Below are 23,003 nucleotides of genomic sequence, written 5' to 3' on the forward strand. Positions count from 1 at the left end.
GGCGCTGTGGAACAGACACCATTGGCCAATCTATTTTGGACCCGTTCGTGCTACTTTACCTAAGTATGGTCCGACAAGTGCTATCTATTTCTCAGGTCCGACCATGGGTAGCTCGAAGTCATTGCCAACTTGGAAATGGGGGTAATGGTAGTTTGAATCCTATTGCCCTATATCTTCCGACATCTGCATACTTGTGGGTCGTTAGGATCACATTGGGGCAGAATCAGCTCAACTATGTCTTATTATAGGGGAGGGTGCTAATGTTAGCTAATAAAATACAGCTCAGAATAGGCGCTAAGTACAGACAACCTTGGTATAAACATCCGTAATAAGTCGAACTCCCTCGCTATGTATCTCATGCTGATTTAACCGTAACAGTCTTGAGTTCGGAGTCCTTCGCACTTCACATTTCATCTAACCATTCTAATAAATGATTTATGTGATCGGAACCCGATAGATGACTAAGCATGATACCATGGTCTTTAGCCAACGAAAAAATGCCTGCAGGGTCTTGTAAGAACTCCATATAATACATGAGGACGTACTTCAGTAGCGGTAGTACATGGTCCTTTTCTGTGGTTAAGAATCGAATCAAGTGATAGTCATGCGGAAGAAGTGTTAGCTCAAGAGTGAAGCCTGGGCGTGGGTATCCGGGGAACACGACTCCTTGTTCATCCATGACCCTGATAGAACGAGGCACGATATTCTCCAAGAGAAGCATCTTGAGATTTGGTGGGAATCTTGAACGAATAAGGCCTTCCAGGTCCGCATTATCCGTATAAGCAGTTCCTAGTAGGTAAATAGGGGGCACCCGAAGAAAGTGAAGGTTCGGGAATCGCGTGAAATCCATTCCTTCGTTTCCGAGGGGTATCTTGTGTCGCCATGTGAGGTCCAATATTCGTAAAGTCTCCCGAACCGGACCCAATAGTGCAGGATAAAGCCTCTCCGAGAAGGGTAGTTGCGCGTTATGGCCCAGCAGGAGACTAATTAACTTAGTTGTTGGGGATAATAGCTGCGCTAATGCGCCATAGGTGTACCAACATGAATCGACTAGGAGTCTCTTCAAATCCGAATGGGGGAAGTAGTCCGCGTCTAGCCCACCAAACGCAGAGAAGTCGACGTGAGAGATCCGTATACGCCGAAGCTTTCTATGGCGAAACAATATGGCATCATCCTGCTCGAGTAAAACTGTGGACGGGTTTTCTGGCTCAATCGCGAATGTCACTATGATTATTTAGCAACTGGTTTATGTTCAGTTCAACTATGTGAGACCTACGATTTGTCAAGTTGGGCTGTTCTTTAACAAATTCATTCATGGAACGCCTCCTCTCATCATCAATACTTAGGGGTTCCCCTTCGTGGTGCATAATAATGCTTTCGAGATTAGGGAACTCAATAGCCATAAGTTGTCTGTAAGCGACCGGGTGGAATTCATCTAGGATAAGAATGTGTATGGAGCGAATAATATGAGGTCGCCGGAACAAAAGGTCGACCAGCCCGGTACTGTCATTGTAAGTGCCAATCTTCGTATACACCTTGGTGTAAAGTAATGGCTCTACGATATCCCGAGCTCTGGTGCATGTCTGTAGGAATGAGGCCTGGTCACACGGGCCAAGATATCGTAGTATCCACCATTGGATCTCTAAAGGGAGATTGAAGAAATAAGAATGCCCGCTGTTAAGAGGCATTGCGAAGCCCCTTAAAATTATCTTTCATTTAGAAATGGGAAAAGAAGAGAAAATAAGGGTAAATTGGTATCATCGGAATTATGTTAGTTGGAAGATGGGATTTGGAAAAGGACAACCGGGTTGTCCCCGCAAGAACTATGGAAGGCATTGTCCAATCATGCAACAAACGAGGCAAGGACCATAAGCTCCGGTTTCACTTTATTCACATAAACGAGAATCTAGTCGCGAACTTTACATAACACCATACCGGCATCTACCGAAAACCACATTAAAACAACAGTTTATCTGACGATAATGAGGCTTCGAGGTCAAAGAGGTTTACGAGAACATGTGGCATTATTTTAATTCCTCAATGACTCTTGTGGCTAGCTGGGGGATTGAGAGGTAACAAAAGGGCTTACTTACTTTCGTGATAGTCCACCTAAATGCACGAGCTTCAATGACGTCATAAAGCACGGTCGTCGGCGATGGCGGCGTTCTAATAGACACGCTGTCATAATGCGACGTGGAACGATCCACTCGACTTATAAGACAACGTGGAAACCCCCTCACAATTAAAGGCCAACATAATACATGGTTATTACACTTGACACGCCGTCTGTTGGGAGAAGACGGCAACATTAAAGCTTCGCGCTTTACATATATACTACGAAGTAGAGCTATTCAATACGCTAATAGCTATGTTGAAGAGGCGGGCCACTATAACTAGCGAGCTCAGATCACTTCCGGGGTATCCGACTTGTCAGGTTCGGTAGTTTTCTTCGCAGCTCTCGGCTTCTTCTTGCGCTTGTTGCTACCAGCGCCAGATCCCGTCGGAGCCTCACGTATCCACCTTGCGACCGCTTCCGCGCGCTCAGTTAGGATAGGGTACTCTCTACCATCGTCTACAGCCCATCTCTTGGGACCAGCATTCGGACTAGGGACGCCGCCATTGCTAGAGCTTGCGTGGTCCGCTTCGGCCCGGCGTTGACGCGCAAGGATCGCGGCTTTAAAACTCGCCTCATCGTTGACACGCTCATCCTCGAGCGCTTCGATTATGGCTTGCTGCCGCATGCGCTCCTTACGTTGGTCCTCCGATTCAGTAGGGCTGCCTCCAGTGATGGACATAGCATTCATGCTAGCTGTTGTGGCCGATACGCCGGAAGCCGACATAGGAGTTGGGAGTGGCGCTGGAGCGCAAAGTGCTTCCCAACTTGCAGAGAGCTCGATCCAATTATCCGCCCTACGGAGAACCTCAATCCAATCTGCTCGAGCAGGAGATCTACTAGCCTGAAATACCGGATAGCCATCGGCAAGCCGGGCAAGTCGAGCTACCATATGTGCATGGCGTTGCAATTCCTTGGCCGACGTCTGAATGAGCGTGTGGCACAATAAAAGCGAATGCAACGCATCGGTTAGCAAGGGATGGTAGGTGACAACTTCAGTGGTTGTCTCAACCAACTCCATAACCGCGGAAGCGGGTGATACGAGTTCTGTGGAGGGATACGGTGGTAAATCCGCTGGTGGCGTAGCTGAGAACAGCGCCGATAGCTCATATACTGTATGGCTGGGTGAGGCACCTGTAGGACTACCTGGATCTTGGGACGTGTAACGAGATTGACCGTAATACTTCCTATTGCGATGTGTTGCTTGATTTACTTGGCGACTAAAGTCATCTGATACTTCAATAGGTAGGTTAGGTGAATAATGAAAGTGTTTGAAATACTCCATGTAATCTCGTAGCGCACGCTTGGCATAGACCCGCACTATTTTGCGCATTTCGAGCTGCCTCTTCGTTGGACCTTTATCCTCCGAGTCGCCTTCTGCCTCTTGTAGCACTGCGTCACTATCGGCGATGCCATTGGTGGTACCATTAGAAACGCCGTTGCTAGAACCATTCGTACCATTCGTACCGTTTTGCGAATTACTATTCGGCTCCACAAACGAATCAGGAAGTGCAAATGGAACATGGTCGCAAGCTAAAGTAAGATAGCAACCGGCTCGTTGAAATAGAAGTTGTACTTCAGTACTGCTCGGTTGGTCCCTCTCATCAAGAGGGGGTAAGTCTCGCCGCCGTCGTGTCTTCTGTTCTAGTTGCATCGACTCATCCACTTCGGGTTTGTGTCGCGGCTGCTGAAGACGGTATACACCAAGGGCAGACGTAAGATCCTGAACAGCACCTTCAAAATCCTCCTTAAACATCCGAACAATGGCACGAGTCCTTAGGGGTTCACAGTCAGATGGTCGCATTCCAATAATAAGATCGAGTGCGCGGAAGTCCGTGCATTCGGCCAGTTGCCTGGACGGTATCTTTTCATGGAAAAAGTGAACATAGTTAGCATCAGGGTCATCGGGTGCTCTCTGCAAAACAAGGCCAGCAACATTCTCTAGAGTCGAAGTAGACTGCATGGTAGCGACACTTGACGCGATTTCATCAAGATGATAGGCGCGAGACAATTTCTGGGTGGCTTGCTCCCTCATCCGAAACCTGCGTTCAGGACTCAATTTTGCGCCGCCGTTGTTTCCAAACCCGAGACCTAATGCTTGCATATGATGCGCAGCTCCCCCGGCTAAGGAATTGGACAAGGCTGAAGACGTGACTCCATTAGCGGCTCTAACGGCCAAGTCCGTAGCATTATCGACGAGCTGTCTGATCTTGACTAAATCGTAGAACACTGCTGGGTCAACAGGTCGTGGTAAGGGCATGTAGTAATTGGCATTGGCGAGCATCTCGAGAACCTCGAGAGGCAATTGTAACCAGGGGCCATGGAAGGAGGATATGTAGCGCCAATGCCTATAATAGTAAGTTACATATAAGTTCTATGCAGTCCTATTAGAAGAATGCGACGCGAGTTTTAACTCACTTGTTTCGGCAAATGACAAGCGCAGAAGATGAGGACGACGCGGATTGAGGTGCAGGTGAAGGAGTCTTCTTCTTATTCGTCGAAGATGCTGTCGAGGGTTCTGCGGTGTTCTGTGGCTCCATAGGGGGAGAATCGGCCACTGCGGGCTTCTTATTCTTTTTGGCCATCGCGCATTGGTGGTAGAGTCGCTCTCGAGAAATGACGTTAGATGTATTTAGTTAGGTATTGTAGGTATGATGATAGGTGGTTCGATTGATGGTACGAAAGGATGCGAATTGCCAACTAAAATGTATTCATGCGATTCGCGAAATACTGGCGATAGCTACTATTCGTCGCTCTTAAGAGGAAGCCAAAGCTGTCCGTAGAAAATAAATCAATTGCGTCGTCGTCGGTGACTCGGTGTGGCGGTTATTCTCTTTAGATTATTTTCTTATCGCTATACTAAAAAGTCCATTACGTCCCCTCTATCGCCACGTGACAGCGGTTCTTCCTTCTTTATTAGCGCTGTAATTTAGTCGATCCTCCCTTGTATTTTGAATTCCAGCAGCTGTTCCAGAGCTACTACCTCATTACTCCCAATTCCAACCAAGCTGAGCAACGTTCGCACCTTACAATCACAATAATCGAAGTAGCGATCACATACATATATACTTTACTCTTAATCAGGAAGGACTATTGGCCAACATGAAAACCTTCAGATTTCCCAATTATTTACTCCGCGATTTCATTGGTTTGCTGGCCAATTGATACCAAATGATTTCTTGTTGGTCTCATAAGTAAAGACGCTCCCTATACAAACCCCCAGTTTTCGGCGTTAATTTCGTTTAATATCCCTCTGCCATTCCTTCTTCACTTTCGCTAGAAGACCATCTTCCGTCAAAACATCTGTAGCTGTACCTGCAAGCGCTTTCCCTACTCTCAAACACCTCTCAAATGCATCCCTGGTTCCAGCTGCCCCAGCAAACTCTGGATTGTGAGGTCCATTCCCTCCTGGACCTGGTTGAATCGCAAATCCTGCGCTCAAGCTGGGCATTGCATAGCTTATATCTCCTTGATCAGTACTAGCCATTGTCCGACCCTCAATCTCTCCAAGGTCATCATTTCCCGGAATCGGCTGAGGAGGCGAAAGCGCATTGAAATACTTTCGATAAGAAGCACCTAGCACTCGATTAGGAACATGGTCTGCATAAGACTGCACCGGAGTCATCTGAAATTTTGCGCCTGTCGCTGTTGATCCTGCTTCAAAGCAAGCGTCAACTTTCTTTTTCAACTCCTTCACCCTCTCTTGGGTGTTTGCGCGGGTCACAAAGTTGCCGGCCGTGTATGCGTGGATTACGTTAGGTCGAACCCCGCCATCTGTGATATTGCCCTGTATAACATCCCCTGGCATCGTCTGTTGGCGGAGAACAGATAGCGCATTATACGCTGTAATTAACGCATCTAGCGCGTTAATACCCAGCCAAGGGCTCGCTGCAGCATCTACACACCCGGGATGAGCATTCCACCCCTAAAATTTAGGCATTTCAGGTCACTTACGGGCCTCCCGACCAAAATATTCAACCTTGAACGCAGTGTACGCAGACGTTCGCATTAGAGCAGTATCTTTAGTGATTCCAGGATGAGAGATCAAGTTGATATCAACATTATGATCTCTATACGCCCCGGCTTCCAAGAGTTTGATTTTGCCGCCTCCGCCTGTAATAAGTCAGAACACATCCTTCACAAAATAGCATTAATTCCAATGATCTCAGCCAGGGCGATATCATTCACGGGACAAAAACGAAAAACATTACCTTCTTCTGCGGGAGTTCCGAACATGACAACTTTACCCTTCAATCCATGCTTTTTCATTATCTCCGCTGTCGCCAATCCACCAGCTACAGAAGCTGTAGCAATAAGATTATGACCACAGGCATGCCCAATGCCATCCAATGCATCTGAACCCTTCGATTAGAATACGTTACTAATGGGTCCCATCATGACATACCCATTTCTACATTGAAAGACACGACCGGACCCTTCTTCCCACTATCGAAGACAGCAACCCAAGCCGTGGCCAATCCATAGGCAGATGGTGTGACTTTCCATCCTGGCCTACTAGCCATGAATTTCGTCAAGGTCTCATGGGCGATAAACTCCTCGTAACCGAGCTCTGGGTTGTCGTGAATCTTCTTATTGACAGGCCATAAATCATCGGCTATGCTGTTAATGAAATCTCCGATCTCGCTAAGGTACCCCGGCTTAGATTGAGCTAAGTCAGCATCTTCATGTGTGATAAAGACGAAGTCGTCGAATTGGTTGTCCATTGCGATAGTTTCGACTATTGGTAACTTCCGGCTTCAACATCAAAATACCAAGATGAAATAAAAGGTAAGGAATATTTTCTTTATCCAAGGATTCAAGAAGAGAAGAACATTAAACACGTGATTGCGTGAACCTTGATGACTTCCCAAGACTTTCGAGGTTCAAGTTGCAATTAGCCTATCTATTACCCTGACACTGAGGTCCCGAGGCATTGCAACTCCCTAATCGGGTACCTATCTACCCCACACGTTTAGTGTCTGCGAGCTCTGCGACGATTGCCTGAGACTTCCCCTTTAGGGTAGTTACCTACCAGGGAAGCACATGGCTAGGGCGATACGCACGTCAGTTAGTCGCATTTCAAGGAGATCGCTTTTAGTCTTGAAGATAATAGGCACTTGCCGATTTGTCTATCCGATTACCTAAAATTGGAGTTCATTGTTATGGTCTACTTTCATCGGACTTGGCCGTCGGAACTGCTACAAGATACGAGATATGAGAATATTTAATTGATATATAAATACTTAAGTATGGATAGTTTCCATTTACTAGTTAACCGATATAGGCGTATGACTTTGACTCGAGACAGCTTCCGTTGGTAAAAAGAGTGAATTCGGTACATCATAATACCGAGGCCCAGACATAACCAAGATGACTTCGGAGCCCATAGAACAAAAGGACTTCGCCGCCTCATCGAGTGTTCATGATACTGAAGCGTTGAAATTGGATATTAAGGATGAAGCAGGAGGCTTAGCCGTCAAGGCTTTAACAAGCGTCGCGGCAGACGAGGAAACATCGCGTAAAGTCCGAAGGAAGATTGATTACAGAATTTTACCGTTTCTCTGCATTACTTATGCTCTACAATTTATCGACAAAACGTCTTTGGGTTATTCATCAGTTTACGGCATCATTCCGGACAATAAACTCCAGGGCCAAGATTATTCATGGGCCAGTTCTATTTTCTACTTTGGTGGGGACTTACCGCACCTACTTATTGATAGTATATACTAAGAGCTATAGGTTATCTCGTCGCTGAATATCCCGGCATTGCGATCATTCAGAGGTTTCCAGTAGCCAAATTTCTTGGTGTCAATATAATTCTATGGGGCGCGATTCTTATGACAACAGCAGCATGCTCATCTTTCGCCGGACTTGCTACCGTACGGTTCATGTTAGGTGTTGTTGAAGCGACTATCTCGCCTGGATTCGTTGCCGTCACAGGCATATGGTGGACTAGACAAGAACAAGCTGGTCGCTCAGCTCTTTGGATCTCTTTCCTTGGCGTTGGCAGTTTCGTCGGAACCTTGCTGGCTTATGGGATTGGCCATATTCAAGGCGCTTTGTCTAATTGGTATGAAATCTATTATATACCGCTTCCAACAAGATGTTTTTCTCTTACACTGGAGTTAATACCTACCCAATAACTCCTAATGCTAACACTGCTGCAGGAAGTACATCTACCTTATTTTGGGAGCTCTTACTATCATATGGGGAGTCGCATTTACACTTTTCGTGCCAGACAGCCCAACAAGCGTCAAGTGGTTAGATGAGGACGAAAAAGTCGTCGCTATTCAACGAGTAATCGAAAACAAAACCGGCACCAAGTCTCGCCGTTTTGTGAATGCACAGGTTATAGAAGCGGCTACCGACCCCAAAGTCATCGTTATAGGCCTTATCTCTTTTGTCAACGCTATCGCATCCGGTGGCCTCTCGTTTGGCTCTTTGATTATTCAAGGTTTTGGATTTACTCCATTGCAGACTACTCTGTTAAACTTGCCTCTATCCGCCGTTCAAGCAGTGGCACAACTTGGTTCAGGTCTTTTGGCTGCTCGATTACGTAATTCTCGTCTGCATATCGGATCTCTTGCCATGATACCTCCAGTATGTACACCTCGACCCTGAATTGACGCATTAATTTTAATAATGATTAAAGATTGTAGGCACGGTATTGATCAACCAGCTTCAGCCTACAAGTAGGTGGGGCCGACTTGTAGGGGTCTGGTTGCTGGTGAGTTACAATCGCCCTCTTCTACGGGTCTTCTTTCTTTCATTCCAGTCTAATATATGTGATGAAGGGCACGTATCCCGTTGGATTCATGATAATCCTCGGCCTACTTTCAACCAATATTGCAGGTAGCACTAAGAGGTCAGTGGCTTCGGGCTGGGTCTTTGTCTGTTACTGCGTCGGCCAGATTGCAGGACCCCAATTTTTCAAAAGCACAGAAGCGCCCGCTTATCATAGTGGCATCGTGGCTATGCTCTGCGGTTTTATTTTAAACCTGGTCTTGAACCAAGTCTTACGCATACTTCACGTCCTTGAAAACAAGAGAAGAGACAAGGGTTTAGAGGGCAAATCGGAGGAAGAAATTGCCGAGATGAAAAGGCAGAGCAATCTCCAAGGTTTCGAGGATGTAACTGATAAAAATAATGTAAGTTCACTACCCTTCATTGGGGCATTCCAGATCTAATTTGGAGTAGGTTATGTTTCGATACGCATTGTAATCACCGGTTAGATTCGCTTGGATCAAGAATACAACTATTAGTTTTCAAAAACTAGATTTGGGTATGGAGTCGCTATATTTCCTCGCTTCAAATATAATTAAGCCATATCATATTAAACATCAACCCTCCTCGGAGATTCATTCTGCTGGATCTCAACGCTGTTCTTTTCGTCATTCCCGTGGTGCGCCTCGGTGGCATTTAGGATTTGTCCACCCTTCTCTACGTGGTTTTGACCACCAAAAAGCGCATCGATCTCCTCGAGCGGAACTTTCATAGTCTCGGGGATGCAGAACCACACAAAAACTGCGAGGACAAAATTCATTGCCATAAAGAAGAACAGGCACTTCAACCCCGTGTTGGCCAAGAAAATGGGGAAGAATTGTTGGAAGATGGTGTTCGCGACATTTTGCATCTGAGAGCACATGCCTACGGCTTGGGCTCGAACATTCATACTGAATACTTCGGAGGTCCAGATCCAAGTCGTCGCGCCCCAGGACGGCTTGTAGAAAAAGATGAAGAGGAATAATAGGAATACAATGGCAATTCCTACGGGTTGTGTTTTTGTCGCCACGCCCTTAGCTCCGATCACATTGGGTGTCGTCATTCCAACGACCGGTACGATCATCATGCAAATTCCCATTCCGATGGCGCCGACGATAAATAGCCATCGTCGACCGAATCTGTCAGCAGTCCATACGGCGTTGAGAGTAAAGAGGATTCCGCATGTCGCATTTAGCGCGTTGATCAAATTGATAGTCTGGGAAGAGGTCCATATTGTCTTATAGATGGCGCTCGAGTATGAGTTCAGCGTGCCTTGGCCGGAAAGTTGTTGTCCGACATTCAGAATAAAGGCGAGATATAGACGCTTGCGAACAGATGGATCCTTGAACAAGGCAAGGTATGATCCGCTTACGGCCTCATTCTCGAACTCAATAGCTTCGCGGATAGCAAGAACCTCGAACTCGACATCCTGTTCCGTTTCGCGGATTTTTCGAAGGGCCTTCTTAGCTTCCTCGATGTTGTTGTGGCGCTTGATCCACCATCGTGGGGATTCCGGCTGGAAGGGTAGGAGAACGATAATTATAATAGGTACGAGCATTTGGAAAATGACGACCATACGCCAATCCCAATGACCGAGCTTCTCCTTGTTGGCGTTGCAGGCGTAGGCGATCCAGTATGCGATGAAGGAACCGACGCTGTAGAACATTTGCCAGAAGGTCATGATTTGACCACGGATTTCGGGTGGCGAGACCTCGCCAATGTAAATTGGTCCGGCGGCTAGTTGAGTGTTAGTCAACCCGATATTATAAAAAAGGTAGGTATGAGGGATTTCGCGCACTAAGAGCCATTCCCTGGCCAATACCAATTAGTACACGTCCGCCGATGAAGCATCCGAGATTATGCCACGGAGCGAAGGCTTGCATGAAGGTAGCGGCGATGGTCAGTACACAGCCCGCAGCCATGCCGACTCGTCGACCGAAGTAATCCGCCTGTGGGTTGTCAGCGTTAATTCATACACCAAACGCACGGCCGAAACTTACAGTCGGGCCGCCGAAGAACCAACCGGCAACAATAGCGCCGATGGTATAAGCCGTATTTACTAATCCGATCAAATTCGCGTCTTTTTTCTACAAGCCATATATGTTAGCTAGACTCAAACCATCCTTTCGGGGGTGGGGGTACATACCGTATCAAGGTCAAACCACTCGAGCCAATTATCCGAACCTTGGGCAGCGTTGAAGACCGAGGCATCGTAACCATACAATACCATACACATTGCTGCCACAAGGGCAATGTACCTGTTGAATCTTAGCCTCGCATTCCCAATTAGATACAAATACGTAAAACTTACCAGTTGTAGAGTCTCTTTGAACTCGCCATCTTAATAGCGAAGCCAAGCTTCAAATCGTGATATAACGGTAACTGGCCAAGGAAGAGAGGATATAGTTAGGAATGGAGGAAATTCTTTCGTATATATACATCGAGCTATAAAGACTCAATCAGCTGAGAATAGCTAGCCTCGCTAGAGTGCACTCCATCGGCCAGGGTATACCTTCGCTTCGTCTATAAGCGACTACCCCGCCTCCCATTTTGATCGAATGCTTAACACGATAGCTTCTAGTCAGCAGCTCAGCTCGGTGGGGAAATCTATCCAAGCTATCGGGACGCACATCCTATCCACCAATTACGAGGATCTACGACTTAATCTACTACCCGAGTGCTTGATTTTTGGATATATAGTACTCACCCAAACTGCTGGGCCAGATTCCCGTCTCTGGGGATGAGATGATGGGGCAACGACGCTACCCCGGGCGCTGGGTCCGGGGTATCATTGGAACTAGTATAGTGAGAATAACTAGTTGCGGAGAAATCCCCCATAGTTGAAATTCCACCACTTATAGTTATTCCATCCCCAACCTCCACGGCGCTCTTAGCGAGAGCCGACGCGTCGAGGCTTACCACATGCTCGGGCCTGCACGAGTAAATTATTAGATTCGTCCCAACGGCGTCAGCGATATCGAATTAGGATCAGGCTACTGGACACAACTCATCACATACCCTAGGTAGGTACATAACCAAACTTCAACCAGAAATTTTGACAAAATAGCAATTCAATCATTCATTCAAACATACAGTCGTTCGCCCCATACTATCTAAACGCCAGAAAATGGTATCTACCAGCAAGTATCCCCACATATACCTTCCCAGATCAACCTAAGTAAAATGAAAATTGTGAAAAGGATGAACCCCTCCTAATCGTATAGATCGACAATGCGAATATGCCTCCTAAATAGTAACCTTTTAGTTTACGAGCGTCCGCCCCAGTTTATTTCCCCGTTACCCATAAGATTGTTTGAAAATCCCATTCCCATGTTTAGATACGTGTCTATGTCTGTCATTCCTTCAGATTCTAGGACATCCATAAGCTCGATCTGCTGCGCCTGGCTTAGGCTTCCTTGTCGTTCTGCCATGAACCCATTGGAGAACGGCACATCGTCCATGCCAATATCGCCAAAACCATTTGCGCCGGAGTCAGCCCAGAAGTTACCGCCTAATCCGCTACCGAAAGCATAAGGCGACATAAACGGCGGTGGTGGGTTCAACCAGTCCGTGACCTCAGGCAGAGGGCGTTGCCCCTGTGACTGCTGTTGAGATGTTGGAATATTGAAGGTTGATGCAGCTGTGTGTTGTTGCGGCGGTAATGTACCGGGCGTTGATATATCAGAGGGAGTCTGGGCCAGACTGGCAGTTGAAAGCATTGGTGTGGCAAGTAGTGGGGTTCCCATGGCTGGTGTAGAGGCAGTACCCGCAGTCATTGACTCAGGAGGCGTCGGGAGATGTTGTGTAGAAGATATATAAGGTGGAGACACAGTCGCATCAGTTTCTGGAGGACTCGACTCCTCCATAAGCGGCAAATCTCCTGACTGGGTAAAGTCGGGAGGGAAATAGCTGAAGCGACGTCCAGTATTGTCATTAGAGGCCGGATTGAGGAAAATAGAATTGGATCTAAACGTAGGCTGCGGGGGGAAGCTTTCGACCTTATAACCGTTCACCTCTTCTGGACCCGAGCCAAAAACATAACCGAACTGTGGCGGCTGGAAAGGAGGTCCGCCCGCAGACATAGTAGTCGCATTTGAGAATTCAGATGGCGGAGGCGAACTTGTGTCTGTTTGAGATGCCGGTGTGTTGAACGAACTCGAGTTCGTTAACGCAGGAGTCTCGTTTGAATCGTAACTTTGAAGGCAGGCCTTGGCGAAGGTTGAGTATAATTGGGATGCCGCCGCGGTACCCGGCCATCTTTCAACGCATTGGTCAACAATATCCAAAGCTATGTTGACCAACTCTTGCACTTCATCTCGTGAACGTAGTGCACGAACTTCGGGGTACGTGACACTCCATAAAAGGGTGTTAAGTGACATGTAGAGAGTTAATATGAACACCCAGGTAATATCAACAGCGGCAGCCATCATCTGTTTACTCGAGATATCAATAACGAAAGAAGCCGACTCAAAACATTTTGTAGCCGCGTGGATGGATGGTTTAGGCACCTGAGGCGATGGCCGGTAAAGTGATATTATCATAGTGTGGAATCGTCCCGAAAACCTACAATAATGTTAGTAAAATTAAGTCAAGCGCGACGGGGCAGATGTTGTCGGTTGACATTCAATACATACCAAGGCTTACACCACTGAGGGTTCTCAGGACACTCCTTATACCATTGGTTCATCCGAGACTCTACATCCGCAAACCATGGATTACGGTCATCCTTGGGCTCCGCATACTTCTTTTCATATAACGTACGGCGGATCTCTGCTTGAAGCATTCGCATCTTGCAAAAGTGTATAGCAACTAGTTTCTTCTCGTCTGGAGGTCCGGGAATAATTCCAGTCTCGCGAATATTCGCGTCGCTCACGGTCTCGAAGAACTTGACGTCGTTTATATCGTCACTTTTGGCGAATCCATTTGGACGACCCATACTATAGGCAAGGCCAAGCTCCATGCTAGTAACGATCCAGCTCAACCGACGTCGCATATCTAAAGTCAAAGGGTCATTTACACCTACGGAAATGGTCTTCTCGTCGGCAAAACCCAGCTGCTGGCAGATCCTCGTCGCTAAGCCGATAACGTAGTATACAGCCGTCCGAGTAGGCGTCAGTAGTGAATACTGGCCAATTAAGATAAGGCATTGAAGAGTCTTGAGATCCTTAGGTCGGATGACATCTTCAAAATATCGCATGGCAGCTAGGTAGTAGCTATCGGCAAGACCCGCGTACGTAGCATCTAGTTTCTGCATACTTGTCGCCATAACCAATCGAACGACAAAGTTCTGATATGGATCTGTACTTCCAGCGTAGACCTCATCAACTGTCACTTCCAATGCTTTCTCGTGGAAAGTCGGAGTAAACACTTGTGCTATGATAACCAGTTAGTTGAGATGTCCCCCCATCAGTTAAAGAAATCAACTCACCCCGCTGATGAAACACTTCTACCAGTTTATCAGCGATTGCTCTGCTTGGGAGATTCTGTGCAGCGACGCCACTGATTATAGGATAACTCTTCTTCCTCGCTGATAGAGACGGCGGCATGGCAAAAGACTGCGACCGTGTCCCAGGCATGCGTGTGCCAGGCGCGGCGGTTTGGCGCCGTCCCCGAACATCCGGTATTAGCTCTGATATACGTTTCGAATCTGTATACCGCTTTGCTTCTTCCATCAGTATGCGCGTCATGGCAATACCACTAGAAGGGCCGAGATAACGAGGTGTCTCATCCGTCTCATTCAATCGAACCAGACCGCCCGGCCGGATGAAATCTTCGTGGTTCTTTGGGAAGTCATCTTCGTCGGTGAATTGACCAAGCTCGGCCTCGAGTGCCCGCACCTTTTCCTGGAGCTTGACAACATAATACCGACTAATTCTCTTGTTCTTTGCCGTATCGAAGTATTCGCAGGTGGAGCCTGACCGCTCGCATGGTAGGCAGCGAGGCAGTGTGGGATCGCAACGTGTTTTCCTCTAATAATTGAATTAAGTCAGGCAAATATCCTTCCACTAGAGCTCGCAGGACAGGTACTCACCTGGCGGCATCGGCAGCAAGCCGTAAGTGTGTGGGCTATTCGGTGAGAGTTTTCACCGTCGTTGTCGCCGTGATCTTCCACTTTAACAGTCTTCTTCTGCTGGGGGCCTTGCGGCGGTCTCGGGTTGTACGCCCCAAAGCCTTGGACTTGGCGGAAAACACTAGAGGCATCCATGGGAGGTTCGGGAATCGTTTCCAAGGGCCTTTGATCTCTTGAGTCGTGAGACAGCGGCTTGTGCCTTTTCACCTGGGATCCCGGGACGCGGAGAAAATCATTCGTTGGTCGCACACAACTTCGTGGGCTCGTGGTCTCGGGAATGAAAGCGGGGTGGGGAGGGAGCTGGGAAAGCCAACTGTCTTCTTGTTCGCGTTTGAGAGTGGGAGGTTGTTGGTGATTGAATTTTACTTTATCATGGTTTTGGATTTGAATTTTGGGGACGTCGGAGAAGAAAGTCTCGTAAATTCGGCTGAAGAAGGGAGAATCGTCGCCGTCGAGGTTGTAATATCCATTCTCGGTTTTAGAGTACATCCTTTACGTATGAACGGTGTATTGTATATACGTATATAATGTATTCTAATGTACCTATTATGCGAACGTTAGTATGCGTGTTTAACTTATGTAATGTACCTGCACTAGCCTGGGCTACCCGTCCGTTAGCCTAAGGATTGTACTTAGTCAGACGTACCACAAGATAGGTTCTGCTTAGTAAAGTACTTACAGTACGTAAGTACCTTATGTAACGAATTTACACTTTTAGTTACAAGTCTAACAGGGCATTAAGTGCGGGAAAGAGGAAGCGGCCGTAGAGCACCAAGTATATATATGAAGCACGGGGATATCGCAACCCATGAGGATATATTAGATTTAGACTTATATCTATGAGACTACCTAGGTACTTAGGTACTCGGGAAATTAGAGCACCGATTAGATACGGCGCGGGACTCTTTCCGATCTATCTATGTATCTATGTAATCATCGTGAGAGTTATCGTAACATAATACGTATATAGGCAACGAAACAGCCCTAAGCTACATATGTACGCAGGCTTTGCTACTTAGTGTACGGTTATGTAGGTCTTCTGCTGATATGTAACCCCTTGAAGGGTTCGCTCGTAATTCCTTCTTTAGTCAACCGTTTCATTTTTTGATCCCTTCAATTGACTTCGCCACGAAGCTTGATATCGAAATTGATTAGCAGTGCAGCTACGGTTTCATTCTGTTTTTGTTGATTTTTATGCATCTCAGTTCCGACTTGCAACTCTCTGGATTTACAAAGTCCCGCCAGATTCGTTCGATACCACTTAGCCCACGCGTGCGGCGAAACTCGCCCCAGGATGGATTTTCCCCTAGTCTAACGACAAATTTCCGTTTCTATTCTTGGAATACATCTTCTGTCTACGGTACTTATTATATTGGAGACACTTCCAAATTGAGTCCTTTTTGCAACTGTCACATCGCTTTTAAGGATCCACTAACATGACTACAAATATCTATACTACGTCTTACAATGTTTATAGGGTGGTGATTTACGTAGTTAGTGGAAGAGACAAGCACCTACATGTCAATAACCTAGGTACCCACGCAAACTTCACTTTTCTCGGTTGGTTAATAAAATGTCAAACCAACATGTGCACAATCCATCTATGCACGTTTGAGACGACCGCGAAACTGCAAACCTGACAGAACAGAGTTGAACTTCTCCTTATCGAGGCTGCCCGTCACACTGCCTTGCGAGGCAGTTCTATCAGGCGACATGTGGCGGGCTGGACAACCAACTATATATCTCTATATGGAAATTCCGTGAGAGCTATTCCACCAACAAGGAGCAGAAAGTCTACAGCATTGCGCATGGAATCTTCTTGTCAAAGTGGGATGGGGGCGTAGCAACCGGGTCTGTTGATTCCTGAATCTGTTCTGATAATCGGCCGAGAGACCTAAATGAGACGCCAATGTACCCAAAAAGGAACGGGAATGATTTCATAAGTTTGACGTTTTTGTGCAGGTTCGCCCATCCGGTCGCCAATCTGGTACTGGGTTCAACTGGGGGAATGAGCCGGGTTGGTATTCCTCCCCCGACGTAAGGAGGAGCTCAGCTCCCGGTTAGGTACCGGCACACCTACGCTTAGCGTAGATATTACGCGCGCGAGATCTATACGGTAATCTATGTTAAGTACCCATCATCAGCAAGATCCCACTTACTCGGAGTAGATATTGTTTGACGACCGGGGTAGTTTAGGACAGAAATAGCAAAAATTAAACAAGTGTCTTCACACTGCATTCCTTTGGCGGTCGGAGAAGAAAGAAACCCCGCGAGTCATCAGTTAGACAATAGACTTCTGTCGCCTGATTCTCCTTTTTAACTTGTGCTTTATTAAGCTTTCTTAGAAAGGAGCCGACGAAGTTGAACCCATGTATTGTACATTATACCCATGTATAGTGAGATAATCAATTCGACATCAGGGAAAGAACGTAAGGAAAGTAACCTTAAACACTAAACAATTACGACAAGGGCAACTTCAAATCGTTCGCAAACCGGCGCAAACCCCCCCACAGTTAGCGTGGTACGTAGTTTGTACATACGTCCAGCTTCCGCAGTCTACCGCTATCCGCTATCAATATCTCGCGCACCGCACCTTCTACACCTCTACTTTGTTTTAGATGGTAGGACAGACGGTCTGACCCACATCTCGGGACGCTGCAGGCTACGCCAGATATTACTGTCCATAGCGAAAATAAGCCCATCTTGGTTGACCGTATTAATAACGGCAATCCGAAATAATCAGCCCGCCTTGTTTCTACTACCAGTACACTTGAACCTTGAACCCCAACATTCAAGGCTTAGAAGGCGGTATATCCACGTGCATACCTCAGAATCTTAATCCTACAACAAACTATTATTACTTTTATTACTCTTAATACAGTCTTCATATCTCCTATTACTAACAACTTTCCCCTTTCGTTTCCCTGTTTTGCCGCACAATATCTTATTTTCATTCTATAACATTAACGACTCAATATGCCTATCTAAACGTCATCATCTAAGTCCACCGCATCTTACCAAGAGCCGCGCTCACACAGATTTTAATACTTCATCACGCTAGAATAACTACCGCTGTTGTGGACACTATATCTCCACTTGAAGCCGCGCTATATTATACTTTAAAAGAGAACAGCCGAGACCCTAGAATAACGGGGAACCACAACTGAGAAGCTATACCGCTCGAGCCCTCACTTCACAACGGGCAATATGCCTCGATCAAGTTTTTCGGATAATCCGTTGTTGCGCGTATCACGACCGGTATCAGCCTGTTCAAGATGTTAGTCCTCTCATACATATTACATACAAATCACCTCAGAATGTTAAAGCTAAACTATGAGGAACAGGTCGAGCAGCTAAAGTCAAGGTAGACAACCAGCCCTATTATAATGATTATTACATAATACAATATAACACCATATACTAATGACAAGGCTTCCAGTGCGATGGGAAGCTCCCGGCATGCACGGCCTGCGAAAAGGCTGGTCGCGAGAATGAGTGCTCGGCTGCTAACGATCAATTCGCGAGAGGCAAGGAACGGAGGTGAGGCCCCTCATTTTTCACTCATTATCTAATACCCCTTATTGTATACTTACAAAACGCTCTTAGCTATGTCGCCGCACTCGAACTTCGCATAGAAAAACTAGAAAAGCGATTGGATTACGCTCGGTCGAGAAAGGCCTCAGTCGCTCAACATGAATCTGAGGTGCCACCAGCGCAACTGGAGCCCGATCGGAAGGATTCGCTCGCAACCATTAAAGCCGCTATATATCGAAAAGCCGCACGGAAACGAGAGATGTCAGATGTCAATTCTTTGATGTCTGATTTTGGCTTCTTGTGAGTCATTGAAGTCTTAAACTTCCGTATCACACAAAACACTAATATGGAAAATAGATCAATCAATGCTACCACAAGGGATTTTGAGCCCTCAATGGGCAACATGACGTTCGCACGCCTTGTACTAGCTGCGGCTTCTAATGACCCTCTTCCGCACATCGTGGATTGGAACCTACCTTCTAGGCAAGATGCTATCGCTCTGGTTCAACACTATATGGCGAATATTTACTCGCTATATCCTGCATTCCCCGAGACAACTCTCTATACCGTACTAGAGCAAATGTATTCGTTCCAAGATCGCACAATCAAGGATTCCGACTATTGGCTTGTATTTATGGTGTTGGCCATAGCGTCCACCTCCCAGAGTCGGGTAAAGAACGACGAACACTATAATAATGGGTTGCGCTTTGTTTCACAAGCCTTGCGATATGCCGATAGAGCATTGATGCCTGGGTATACGACACAAATCCAATCATTAATTCTTCTCACGGAGTACTCGATGCTTGACCCTACCCATTTCGACAGTTGGCATTTAATAGGATTCACCTCCAGGGCAGTGATTGACCTAGGGTTCCACCAGGACCCTCCACCTGAGCAACTATCAGATAAAGCGGTGTTGGACATGAGACGGAAGACTTTCTACTGTGTTTATTCCTTAGACAGGTATGCAAATGAATTACCCTTTGTGGTTTCAGAAGTGCTAATTTTTTCATCAAGATCCATAAGTATGGTTCATGCACGAGCCTTTTCCTTTACTGATGCTTCTACAAATGTCGCTTGGCCAAGACCTTCATCCTTCAGTCGCCGAGCGTCAATCACTGGTAAAATCCTTTCAGGATCCGAGCCAGCATTTTTACTTTTTCAACTACGACGAGCCCAGTCACATTGGTACCAAGCATTATTCCAAGCGGAACCAACCCCACTGCACGACTCAACTTCATTTATCTGGCAGATGTGCCAAGATATGAGAGAATGGGCCGAGGCGCTCCCTACCTCATTGCCCGTTGGTATGAGGGAGTTATTTGACCTTGAGTTGCGGTACAGTTATGTTTATTGCATTGCTCCTTCAGCTAGGGCTCCTCATATGACAGATTATGGCCGATTACTCATCTTCGAGCATGCCATTGCGTACCTCGATCGCATATTCGAAATTTCCCATAGCGGGATGAAAACCGCCTTTTATACCTATCACGATGCCTTACGTGTCTTCTTCATGGCTAGTCAGTTCGTCGCGGTCCTTCGTGATGCCGAAGATTTGCTTCTTGCTGGTGTCACCCCGCCATTACCACTCGTCGAACTTGGCAAGGCGCCGCCACCCCCTCTTCCGCCACGCCCTGGTGGTCCTGGGGCAGACAACCTAGAGAGGAGTCTAGCATGTTTAGAAAAGACCATGCGGACACTAGCTAGGTATGGCGAACGATGGGAGACCTGTGCGTCTCTCAAAATGAGCTTCGAGATGATCTCGAGCGAATTATTCGATCGCCTTCGGCTGAGGAAGCAAATTAAACAACAATCGCCACCACCACCCCCTCCTCCCCAAAATGTCTCACCTCCGATGCCGAGGGAAATGAAGTGGGTTGGTGTCGACGTCCAAGCTCTGATGAGAGGGAGCTCGGGCGGATCGAGAGGCGCTAAATTTGATTAATGAGCTCACAGGAATTCGCATGTAACCGGCCTCGGGATTCCCTGCAAGTTGGTTCGCTTCGCGTTCCGAAAGCACAATTGAGGCGCAAAGCTTCAATTCATACATGACACTCACAAATCTCAGCTCTTGGCATTTATTCCACCAAAGTTTCAACATTCATCATTCACTTCCACTTCGTCTTCAAGGGGTTGAGACCCTCCTTTCCAACTTACCCCCTTTTAACATTTCATCTTCTCTACATCAGCATTTATCTATTCGGTACCTAGATAGGTACCTGTCATGAAGCTACTAATGCTGCATGGCAGACGAATACCACAACTCACTTAACTATATAGTGATCATTTACGATATTTTTTAGGAGACGATACAGCATGACCACTACCATTTTATATCAGCGGGCCTAGAGCCTAGGCTTTCCCTCGGCCGGTGTTTTGGATTTAAAGGAATGAAGCCGGGAACACTTTGCATTGTAATGGCGTTTAAGATAATCCATGAGTATCATGGCATCTGGATTTGGATATTTATATGGTAGGCAAATTAGGGGTATTTGCGAAGTTATGATGCGCCTCGCGACTTGAAATTTAGATGAATTTAAATGATTTACGTTCAATTACTTCATTGTTTTGAAGATTTTGGTACTCTTGTTTCACGACATGTGTTGCACTATTGTAGAGGTTTGGTACATATTACCCAGTGTCGGATAGAAGGCATCAGGATTAGATCATGTACACCAATCATTTACGCCAATCTCTCCCTTTATCGCTTCTTAAATCTTAAAAACTAGCCCCTCATCGGCTTTGGCCTCGTTCTTCGCAAACTTATCCCAACCTTCCTTAACAGCTTCCATACCCTCACCCCAATTGACCTTAAACCCACGGAATCCCTCCTTCCGCAGCACCGCCCACGTTGCCTCGTAATCATCAAAGTACTCCTTCTCCCCGACCTTATTAATAGCAGCCGTGAGCAACGTATCCGCCATAACGGCCGCGACATCTACGCCAGCAGGTGGTTTCGAAGGCGACCAATCCGCCGACGGTTCCGAGACTTCACCGCCGATAACGACGAATTGCGTCTTTGGGTACTGGGCTACAATCGCACCAGCCCATTTCCAAGCTGCGCCACCGCGTCCGCCGAAGTCGAATATGGTTACTTTGTGCTCTTTGCTGGCGCCTGCGGAGGAGAGGATCGTGAGAGGATCGTCGGTGGTTGAGGCCACGGTACCGTCGTAGAGGCCGGTGCTTTGGACGAAGGACCGGGAGTACTGCGATGCGACGCCGATTATGGCGGCGGGTTTTGATTGGGGTCGGGATTGGGCGCGGAGACGGTGTGTGAATGCTAACCCGACTTTGGAGCCGGGCGCGAAGACTATGACGGCGGCGCCGGAGAGAGAGGCTTGCTCGGGTGTGAGCTGCACGGATTGGGTTGGGTCTGGTGGGAACATGAATCCGGACATCAAGTGTGCGGTTAGGTACATGGGGCGCAGCAGGGAGTCGTATCCTAGAGCATCGTTCTTGGCTTCAATGGCCTGGGACAGCGATGGTGGATGCACGAAGTACCGGTTGTACACCGGGAGCTGCTGTTGCCGGTACGGCTCCGTGACTATGACTTGGTTCGGCACATTGCCCGCCTTGACTTGGAAGTCGAGGGGTAGCGTGCCGATGGGCAAGTACCCGTACAGATAGCTGCCCTTAGGCACATCGGCGAACGTGGAATCTATCACCTTGGCATATCCCCAGCAGTTAATGCGCCCGTAGACGGAGGTATCATTGTATGGCGCTGGAGTTGAGGCGGGAATTCGGTGGATATCCCACCAGTGGAATAATTCACCGACCTTGCAGTACGAGAAATTGTTGGAAGTCACGCATAATATCTCCGTCCGGATGCGCAGGGACGAGTCTGCTAGAGGAGGCAGAGTCTCATTAGGAAGAGATACTAAGGCCTGCTTGAAGTATTCCTTCTTATTGAGGATTTGGACCACCGGAACTTCAGCCATGATGGATGAGCTTTTTTGAGTGTGAGATGTGGGGAGTGAACTAGTTGGTGAGCCTAAGTGCTAGCAACTAGATCTGCTTATAATAGACGGAGACTTGTTGCTTAGGTCTTATATAATCGATGTAAGTGAGTCAACGGTCGAATATGTTAACCCGCTGCCCCACGGCGTCGCATTCGCTTCCAATAGCAGCTGAATGCGCCGTTTCCCTAGCCTTCAGGGGTCCGGCTGTAGGATCCGGCGCAGAGAAACCATTGTTGTAAGCAGTTAGGTCCAGACTTATAGATTATATCATACGGCTTCAGAAAGGATCGTCCCATGTTAGAAAGCTTATGGAAAGTCCGCAGAACGTCTTCCATGGAAATCACATGTTATATCAGCCAGAAGTATCCTGAAAAGTCGGATTTGACGCTGAAGGGATACCAACGGGTTATCGTCCTGGGCTTTGGAAAACAACACCATCTATCTAGCTTACCTCTAAGTAGTTAATATCTTACCTTGGCATCCGAATACCTACATATGTAGGCATTCGACTTGTCTTGAATCGTCTGTAGAGTATGTAAGTCTGACTAAGACGACTAACGAGTTA

General features: G+C 47.1%; 8 protein-coding genes across 8 annotated transcripts; 2 read left to right on the plus strand and 6 right to left on the minus strand.

Moving 5' to 3' along the window:
- Nucleotides 1-325: 325 nt before the first annotated feature.
- F4822DRAFT_319269 (uncharacterized protein) lies at nucleotides 326-1,784 on the minus strand. Its single transcript, XM_051455433.1, has 2 exons — nucleotides 1,277-1,784; nucleotides 326-1,224 (listed from the first exon to the last, which is right to left on the minus strand). The coding sequence occupies exons 1-2, from the start codon at nucleotides 1,686-1,688 to the stop codon at nucleotides 404-406; spliced, it is 1,233 nt and encodes a 410-aa protein (XP_051312298.1). The 5' UTR covers nucleotides 1,689-1,784; the 3' UTR covers nucleotides 326-403.
- A 191-nt stretch (nucleotides 1,785-1,975) lies between these two features.
- Nucleotides 1,976-4,924, minus strand: F4822DRAFT_319323 (uncharacterized protein). The gene is made up of 2 exons (XM_051455435.1): nucleotides 4,532-4,924; nucleotides 1,976-4,461 (listed from the first exon to the last, which is right to left on the minus strand). Exons 1-2 carry the CDS (start codon nucleotides 4,696-4,698, stop codon nucleotides 2,403-2,405), a joined length of 2,226 nt encoding a protein of 741 aa, XP_051312299.1. The 5' UTR covers nucleotides 4,699-4,924; the 3' UTR covers nucleotides 1,976-2,402.
- A 20-nt stretch (nucleotides 4,925-4,944) lies between these two features.
- F4822DRAFT_410389 (uncharacterized protein) lies at nucleotides 4,945-7,241 on the minus strand. The gene is made up of 4 exons (XM_051458760.1): nucleotides 6,519-7,241; nucleotides 6,325-6,468; nucleotides 6,068-6,226; nucleotides 4,945-6,010 (listed from the first exon to the last, which is right to left on the minus strand). The coding sequence occupies exons 1-4, from the start codon at nucleotides 6,835-6,837 to the stop codon at nucleotides 5,346-5,348; spliced, it is 1,287 nt and encodes a 428-aa protein (XP_051312300.1). The 5' UTR covers nucleotides 6,838-7,241; the 3' UTR covers nucleotides 4,945-5,345.
- On the plus strand, nucleotides 7,009-9,390 carry F4822DRAFT_319340 (MFS general substrate transporter). The gene is made up of 6 exons (XM_051455436.1): nucleotides 7,009-7,802; nucleotides 7,853-8,183; nucleotides 8,281-8,713; nucleotides 8,766-8,840; nucleotides 8,908-9,261; nucleotides 9,311-9,390. The coding sequence occupies exons 1-6, from the start codon at nucleotides 7,484-7,486 to the stop codon at nucleotides 9,332-9,334; spliced, it is 1,536 nt and encodes a 511-aa protein (XP_051312301.1). The 5' UTR covers nucleotides 7,009-7,483; the 3' UTR covers nucleotides 9,335-9,390.
- On the minus strand, nucleotides 9,311-11,661 carry F4822DRAFT_319409 (general substrate transporter). The gene is made up of 6 exons (XM_051455438.1): nucleotides 11,583-11,661; nucleotides 11,187-11,529; nucleotides 11,022-11,133; nucleotides 10,876-10,962; nucleotides 10,674-10,824; nucleotides 9,311-10,612 (listed from the first exon to the last, which is right to left on the minus strand). The coding sequence occupies exons 2-6, from the start codon at nucleotides 11,213-11,215 to the stop codon at nucleotides 9,447-9,449; spliced, it is 1,545 nt and encodes a 514-aa protein (XP_051312302.1). The 5' UTR covers nucleotides 11,216-11,529; nucleotides 11,583-11,661; the 3' UTR covers nucleotides 9,311-9,446.
- Nucleotides 11,662-14,711: 3,050 nt separating this feature from the next.
- Nucleotides 14,712-15,673, minus strand: F4822DRAFT_319354 (uncharacterized protein). The gene is made up of 2 exons (XM_051455437.1): nucleotides 15,592-15,673; nucleotides 14,712-15,488 (listed from the first exon to the last, which is right to left on the minus strand). The coding sequence occupies exon 2, from the start codon at nucleotides 15,432-15,434 to the stop codon at nucleotides 14,862-14,864; it is 573 nt and encodes a 190-aa protein (XP_051312303.1). The 5' UTR covers nucleotides 15,435-15,488; nucleotides 15,592-15,673; the 3' UTR covers nucleotides 14,712-14,861.
- Nucleotides 15,674-18,026: 2,353 nt separating this feature from the next.
- F4822DRAFT_319413 (fungal-specific transcription factor domain-containing protein) lies at nucleotides 18,027-20,807 on the plus strand. The gene is made up of 6 exons (XM_051455439.1): nucleotides 18,027-18,222; nucleotides 18,290-18,309; nucleotides 18,385-18,485; nucleotides 18,552-18,779; nucleotides 18,837-19,442; nucleotides 19,497-20,807. Exons 1-6 carry the CDS (start codon nucleotides 18,153-18,155, stop codon nucleotides 20,422-20,424), a joined length of 1,953 nt encoding a protein of 650 aa, XP_051312304.1. The 5' UTR covers nucleotides 18,027-18,152; the 3' UTR covers nucleotides 20,425-20,807.
- On the minus strand, nucleotides 20,808-22,656 carry F4822DRAFT_319433 (uncharacterized protein). Its single transcript, XM_051455440.1, has one exon. The coding sequence runs from the start codon at nucleotides 22,415-22,417 to the stop codon at nucleotides 21,191-21,193; it is 1,227 nt and encodes a 408-aa protein (XP_051312305.1). The 5' UTR covers nucleotides 22,418-22,656; the 3' UTR covers nucleotides 20,808-21,190.
- Nucleotides 22,657-23,003: the final 347 nt, after the last annotated feature.

This window comes from Hypoxylon trugodes (genome assembly GCF_022578975.1).
Source record: "Hypoxylon trugodes strain CBS 135444 unplaced genomic scaffold F4822scaffold_7, whole genome shotgun sequence".
NCBI lineage: Eukaryota > Fungi > Ascomycota > Sordariomycetes > Xylariales > Hypoxylaceae > Hypoxylon > Hypoxylon trugodes.

Coding starts and splice junctions, on each gene's coding strand:
- F4822DRAFT_319269 (XM_051455433.1), bottom strand. CDS start 1,688: ATGCCTCTTAACAGCGGGCATTCTTATTTCTTCAATCTCCCTTTAGAG. Junction 1,225..1,276: donor ACAGCCCAACTTGACAAATC/GTAGGTCTCACA, acceptor AAATAATCATAG/TGACATTCGCGATTGAGCCA.
- F4822DRAFT_319323 (XM_051455435.1), bottom strand. CDS start 4,698: ATGGCCAAAAAGAATAAGAAGCCCGCAGTGGCCGATTCTCCCCCTATG. Junction 4,462..4,531: donor CTTGTCATTTGCCGAAACAA/GTGAGTTAAAAC, acceptor TTACTATTATAG/GCATTGGCGCTACATATCCT.
- F4822DRAFT_410389 (XM_051458760.1), bottom strand. CDS start 6,837: ATGGACAACCAATTCGACGACTTCGTCTTTATCACACATGAAGATGCT. Junction 6,227..6,324: donor CGGAACTCCCGCAGAAGAAG/GTAATGTTTTTC, acceptor GACTTATTACAG/GCGGAGGCGGCAAAATCAAA. Junction 6,011..6,067: donor ATATTTTGGTCGGGAGGCCC/GTAAGTGACCTG, acceptor CCGGGTGTGTAG/ATGCTGCAGCGAGCCCTTGG.
- F4822DRAFT_319340 (XM_051455436.1), top strand. CDS start 7,484: ATGACTTCGGAGCCCATAGAACAAAAGGACTTCGCCGCCTCATCGAGT. Junction 7,803..7,852: donor CAGTTCTATTTTCTACTTTG/GTGGGGACTTAC, acceptor TAAGAGCTATAG/GTTATCTCGTCGCTGAATAT. Junction 8,184..8,280: donor CAAGGCGCTTTGTCTAATTG/GTATGAAATCTA, acceptor ACACTGCTGCAG/GAAGTACATCTACCTTATTT.
- F4822DRAFT_319409 (XM_051455438.1), bottom strand. CDS start 11,215: ATGGCGAGTTCAAAGAGACTCTACAACTG. Junction 10,963..11,021: donor AGTGGTTTGACCTTGATACG/GTATGTACCCCC, acceptor TATGGCTTGTAG/AAAAAAGACGCGAATTTGAT. Junction 10,825..10,875: donor GGTTCTTCGGCGGCCCGACT/GTAAGTTTCGGC, acceptor GACAACCCACAG/GCGGATTACTTCGGTCGACG.
- F4822DRAFT_319354 (XM_051455437.1), bottom strand. CDS start 15,434: ATGTACTCTAAAACCGAGAATGGATATTACAACCTCGACGGCGACGAT.
- F4822DRAFT_319413 (XM_051455439.1), top strand. CDS start 18,153: ATGCCTCGATCAAGTTTTTCGGATAATCCGTTGTTGCGCGTATCACGA. Junction 18,223..18,289: donor GGTATCAGCCTGTTCAAGAT/GTTAGTCCTCTC, acceptor TATGAGGAACAG/GTCGAGCAGCTAAAGTCAAG. Junction 18,486..18,551: donor GCGAGAGGCAAGGAACGGAG/GTGAGGCCCCTC, acceptor AAACGCTCTTAG/CTATGTCGCCGCACTCGAAC.
- F4822DRAFT_319433 (XM_051455440.1), bottom strand. CDS start 22,417: ATGGCTGAAGTTCCGGTGGTCCAAATCCTCAATAAGAAGGAATACTTC.